Source organism: Otolemur garnettii, unplaced genomic scaffold (assembly GCF_000181295.1).
Source record: "Otolemur garnettii isolate 467f Iridium unplaced genomic scaffold, OtoGar3 scaffold00020, whole genome shotgun sequence".
In the NCBI taxonomy this organism is placed as follows: Eukaryota; Metazoa; Chordata; class Mammalia; order Primates; family Galagidae; genus Otolemur; species Otolemur garnettii.
Genome location: NW_003852415.1, coordinates 26,199,969 through 26,205,284, shown reverse-complemented (window position 1 = coordinate 26,205,284; position 5,316 = coordinate 26,199,969). Strand labels below are relative to the sequence as shown.

The 5,316-nt window shown below is 54.9% G+C and overlaps 1 protein-coding gene across 2 annotated transcripts; it reads right to left on the bottom strand.

Moving 5' to 3' along the window:
* Positions 1-1,250: 1,250 nt before the first annotated feature.
* On the bottom strand, positions 1,251-4,221 carry SLC25A47 (solute carrier family 25 member 47). Of its 2 annotated transcripts, XM_023511570.1 has the most exons (3): positions 4,112-4,221; positions 2,579-2,758; positions 1,251-2,256 (listed from the first exon to the last, which is right to left on the bottom strand). In XM_023511570.1, exons 1-3 carry the CDS (start codon positions 4,131-4,133, stop codon positions 1,976-1,978), a joined length of 483 nt encoding a protein of 160 aa, XP_023367338.1. In that variant the 5' UTR covers positions 4,134-4,221; the 3' UTR covers positions 1,251-1,975. The 2 variants fall into 2 exon arrangements, with proteins under 2 accessions (XP_023367338.1, XP_023367337.1); XM_023511569.1 differs by lacking the exon at positions 4,112-4,221 and having other exon boundaries at positions 2,579-3,114.
* Between the last annotated feature and the right edge of the window lie 1,095 nt (positions 4,222-5,316).

The window sequence follows — 5,316 nt, the reverse complement described above, 5'->3', positions numbered from 1 at the left end:
CCTAAAAAAAAAAAAAAAAAAGAAGTGGCCGCAGGGGCAGGGTTCAAGAAATTTTTGAAACTTTTATTAGCTGGTACCCTTTTCCCAGCATTTAGCCAGAGCATCTCAGCATCTTTAACTCTCTAAGCTAGTTGGACTTCCAGAAATCTATTGTAGGACTTCATTCAACCATTTACTCACTCATTTATTCCAAACCCCCTCAGCACCTACTATGCACTAGACCCAGAAGCTAGATATTGTCCTTGGGCAGCTCACAGGCTCGAATGTGGTTGAGGGTAAAGGGGTGGCCAGACAATCGACCAGGTCTCCATGGGAGCAGAGCAGGAGACACCTGAAAGCAGCCTGGTGGTCTGGCAGGAATGGCTTCAGGAGGAGGTGATACAGGGGGAGTCAACCAGGCAAAGAGTGTTCCTAGCAAAGGGCACAGGGTATAAAGTCAGGTACCCACAAGCACAGCAGATATGGGGACCAGCATGACAGGAGCAGGCACAGGAGAGAAGTCCATCTCTCATTCTGGGAATAGAAGGGGTTTGTTCAGTAGGACACTAGAGGGTGTTCAGTCCACAGACTTGGTCACAGTTGGTGTCTGTGAGTGAGTGTAGTTGAGGCAGGTGTCCACCAGCTCTACTGAGGGCTGCTGCAGTAGAGGCTTGGATTCATGTTGAGCCTACCAGCCCTGGTCCCAGTGACGCTATGCCTGGAGCTGCAGAAGCACAAACACAAGTCCCACCTCCCCCACCCCTAGCTGTGTGACCTCAGGCAAAACCTTCTCCCTTCCTGAGCTGTTTGTTCACCTGGTGTCAGGCTGATGGGATAACCTGGATAAGGTGCCTGACACTCTCCCACCCACAGTCCCTCTGGAGGGGCAGCTCCCAGGGCAACTGGGAGGAATTGGCTGGAACCAGGTTTTACCCAGGAAGCAGGTAGGTTTGGGATAGATGACAAGAGGAGCAAATGTCATACTGAACAGACCCCTCCAGCAGGGCTAAGGGCCATAACACCAGGCCCCCACCACCAGGAGGCTGAGAGAGTAGAGCCCACCAGGATGGGGTCAGGGCTTCAGGGTGCCTGTCTGCACAGTGGGAGTGCTGGCCACTGGGGCTGGAGAACATGTCCAGCAGGAAGGGAACTGAACAGAATCATGGCCCCACATCCCTGGACTGGGATGGGCAAGCAGGATCCCAGGAACCAGAGATAGACTGGAGGCAGGAAATGGGTCAGCAACCCCACAGACCACAGGGCAACACCACTGAGATGCTTCAGAAACCTCAGAAACCTTTTATTTACAACAGCTCCAAATGGGCCTTTGGTGTCTTCATGGGCAAGTGCATGCACTGAAAGTACACCTAGTTCCCCAGCCAGGCAACGATGGAGATTCCAGGCCCCTGCCAAAGCCAAAGCCCAGGTGGGCATGGCTGTCCTGGCAGTGCCCAGAGCAGCCTGGTATAGGAACAAATTAGCCAGATACATGGTGCCAACCTGGCTCAGGCTCACTACAGCCCCCAGGCTGGTGGGGAGACTAGCTGCACCTACCTTGGAGGTGACAGTGCATGAAAAGCACAGGAAATGGCAGTGGGGGGAGAGGAGGTGGCATGGGGGAAAGGATGGCTGAGCCTACAGCTGAGCCAATGGAGAGGTGCTCTGAAGATATGGATAGGGGAAGAGGCCATAGGGAAGCTAGAACTAACAACTAACCACGTGACCTGCACTCATAACAAAGGCCCACTCCTCCCCAGCTCACGTGATCCTCAGACCAACCTTGAGTGGATGGCACTTCAGCCCCTGGACCTTCTTGTGGTCAGTGGCTAGGCAGGCCAAGCTTAGGCCTCAGCTCACTGGCATAGGGAGGCCCCCAGCTATCCTGGTTGGTGGCCTTGTGGGGGTCCCAACCCCAGCAACAGTCCCCTTTGCCTCCTCCAGCTACTATGACCTCTGGCAGCTGCTGATGGGTTGGCTGCTGGGGTGTTAGAACAAGCTAAGTGATCAGGTCCCGGGCAAGCCTCAGCACGGCCTCATAGGCAACAAAGACCACCATGTTGACAGGGAAGGCACGGCAGCAGTTAAGTGCCAACCCTTTGAAAAGGACCCTCAGCCCTTCCTCACGAACACTGGTCACCACGCAATGCAAGAGGCCCCGGAAGCGCTGTTGGCCCTGCCCATCTGCCTGCAGGCGTGACTTGATCACATCCATGGGGGTGGCCACAGCCCAGGCCAGGACCCCTGCACAGCCTCCTGCTGCCAGTACACCCAGGACATCTGCAGAGAGACCACAGTACCTTAACTGGGAACACAGCTGGGGCATCCTGGGCTCATTCAGCTGACCTATCCTCATTTTGCAAGTGGAAAAACTGAGACTTGAGCAAGGGAAGTGTGACTTGTCCAAAGCCACCCGGTGACTTTGAGATAGAGCAGGTCTGTCCTGACTCCAGGTCTTGAGGGAACAGAGGCTCCCACCCCGAGAGACAGGAGCCCTGGGTTCAAGTCCCACTCCAGCACCACTGTGCACCATGACTTCACCTCACCCTCCTCTTCCTGCTGGGCTGGCCCCCTGCCCACCCAGGCCTCAGCCCCCACTTACCTGGCTGACTGTGGCCAGTAGGGGTGAGCCACTCGCAGAAGATGGCATAGGAGAGGAAGTAGGTGGCAAAGGAGTGGCCATCCCGGAGCAGCAGGGCCGAACTCCCTTTGTAGAGGCCACATAACCCCTCTTCATGGGCCACTGTCGCCAAGCAGTGCAGTGGCCCTCGGTACTTGGGCACTGGACATGCAGAGGGTACAGAATACATGGGGGGCACAGCTGAGGGCCATGAGGCTGAGGGCCGCCGCTGCTGGGTCTGCGTCTGCAGGCGCACCTTAGCCACCTCAGTAGGTGACGTCAGGAATACCTGGAGCAGAGGAGGATGCAAGGGTGGCACCTGCAGCCTGGCCCACACACCCCTGGGCCTAGCCTCCTATTGGCCTCATATTGCCCATAGTGATATCAGGGAGCTATGTTTAAAGGGCTATATGTCTGCAATGCAGGTTCAAGAACTTCTTTTATATTTTTCTAAAGCAGGGTCTCACTGTATGGCCCCAGGCTAGAGTGCCATGGCATCAGCCGAACTCACAGCAACCTCAAACTACTGGGCTCAAGCAATCCTCTGCCTCAGCCTCTCGAGTACCAGGGACAACAGGCATCCACCACAATGCCCAGCTAATTTTTCTATTTTTAGTAGAAATAGAGGTCTCACTCTTGCTCAGGCTGGTCTGGAGCTGCTGAGCTCAAGTGATCCTTCCACCTCAATCTCCCAGAGTACTAGGATTACAGTTGTGAGTCAACTTGCTCAGCCTTAACCATGTATTTAATATCATAATTATCAGTAATACAATCATATCGCTAATAATATTGCCTGCCACTTTGTTAGTACTCATCCATGTCAGATTCCACATATGTGTGTTGGAGGTTTACACTCATGACATCACTTAATTCTCATCATGCCTCTTACAGATGAAGAGACAGAAACCCAGGGAGGCTCCCTTACTGACTCAATACCACTCAACAAAGGACTAATGAGAGTCAGAACCAAGAATCGAGCCTGGTCTTTTAGACTGGTTGGCCAGGCCTTCAACCTCTGCACTGCCTGCATGTGGTCAGACACCTCTCTCAGTTTCCTTCAAGGCCCTGTGGCAGCTCCCATTGGCTCTGTGCCAGTTTAAGTCTGGCTCCCCACTGGGACATGAGTTCCATGAGGCAAGGACCTTGGCTGCCTTGACCTCCTCAGTGCTCAAAAGCTAGCCAGGCACAGTGGGTGCCCTATGTACCCTTGGTAATGAAGGAATGTCAAGGGTCTGTGGCAGTAAATGACTGAGTACCAGCATCTTATCCTGCCTATTCAGTTCCCAGTGGTGGCTGCTAGGTGACTTTGTGTCTCTCTGAGTCTCCAGAGTCTGCAGGGAGAGTCCCTTTGGTCAGCCCCCACCAGTGGACCATGCAGGCAGAACAACTGAGACCCTCATTTGTGTGCTTCTAAGTCTGGGCAGGACACCTGCTCCATGTGTGGCCTCCAGTCTGCCCTCACTGAGCCTTGATTTCCCCACCTCAGTCTCTCTGAGGCCTCCCACCCCCACTCACACGGACAAGGCCGGAGGCACATCCTGAGAGCGTGATGTCGGCCTTTGTGGGCTTGGCGTCAGTGCTGCCATACCGGAACTGGCAGATGTGTGCCAGGCAGTGGCGGTAGGTTCCAAAAGACACAGATGAGACCAGAGACACAGTGCACACAGGCAGCGAGAGGCCCCTGTAGAAGCCCCACACCTGGCGGACAGGCAGTAGTCAGGTCAGCAGCCAGCCAAAAGGGGTCACCCTAGGGAGCTGGCCCTGGGCCCAAGGAGTTGGGCAAGTCACAGCTTCAAGGCCTTTTCCCCTCAGCTATCTCATAGGGTCATAATACTCCACTTAGAAGATTGGGATGAGGGATCAAAGGGGCGGAGGGCCAGGCCCAACTTGGGGCAGCGCTTTGGTGCTGATGACAGCCAACAAACATGTTCTGACATTGTTCCTTTTCGTGGGTTAACTTTTGCTCTGTGCAAACCCCAAGTTCATTTTGCTACATGTCCCCAAGTCCTTTCTCTGGACCCTTTATCGGGTGCTTGGCCTGCTGGGGACAGAAATGCAACACATGGGTCCCTCCTGAGACCTTCAAAGGCCACTTCTAGACCCCCAGCTGGAGGCAGGAGCCTGGTTCTGAGCCCCTTGTCCTTGCCAGAGGAGCCAATGAGATCAGTACAATTATTCCCAGTAGGAAGGTGAGAGAGCTGAGGCCCAGAGAGGTGCTCAACATCACCTGCTGGCCCAAGGTCCTGACATCCCCCTCTTTGTCCCCCTGCCCATCCCCTGGCCCCAGGCTTACCCGCTCTCTGTGATATATGTCCCGGACACAGTGCCAGATGCCTGCGTACTTTGGCTCCGTCTGGATCCTGACCTGGAGGAGAAGAGGGCTTCAGAACCAGGTGCCTCCAGGCCTAGGGCATGGTAAGCTAGCCCTGGGGAAGGGCAGAGTTACCCTCTTGCTTGTCACAGCCATGCCAGTCTATGGGCAGATCAGAGATAATAAGCCCCACTTCAGATGAGAAACCTGAGGCCTAGGGTTAAGAAGGAGGGTCTGGGCTCGGCACCTATAGCTCAACCGGCTAAGGCGTCAGCCACGTACACCTAAGGTGGCAGGTTCGAATCCCCAGCCTGGACCCGCCAAAACAACAATGATGGCTGCAACCAAAAAATAGCCGGGCGTTGTGGCGAGCGCCTGTGGTCCCAGCTACTTGGGAGGCGGAGGCAGG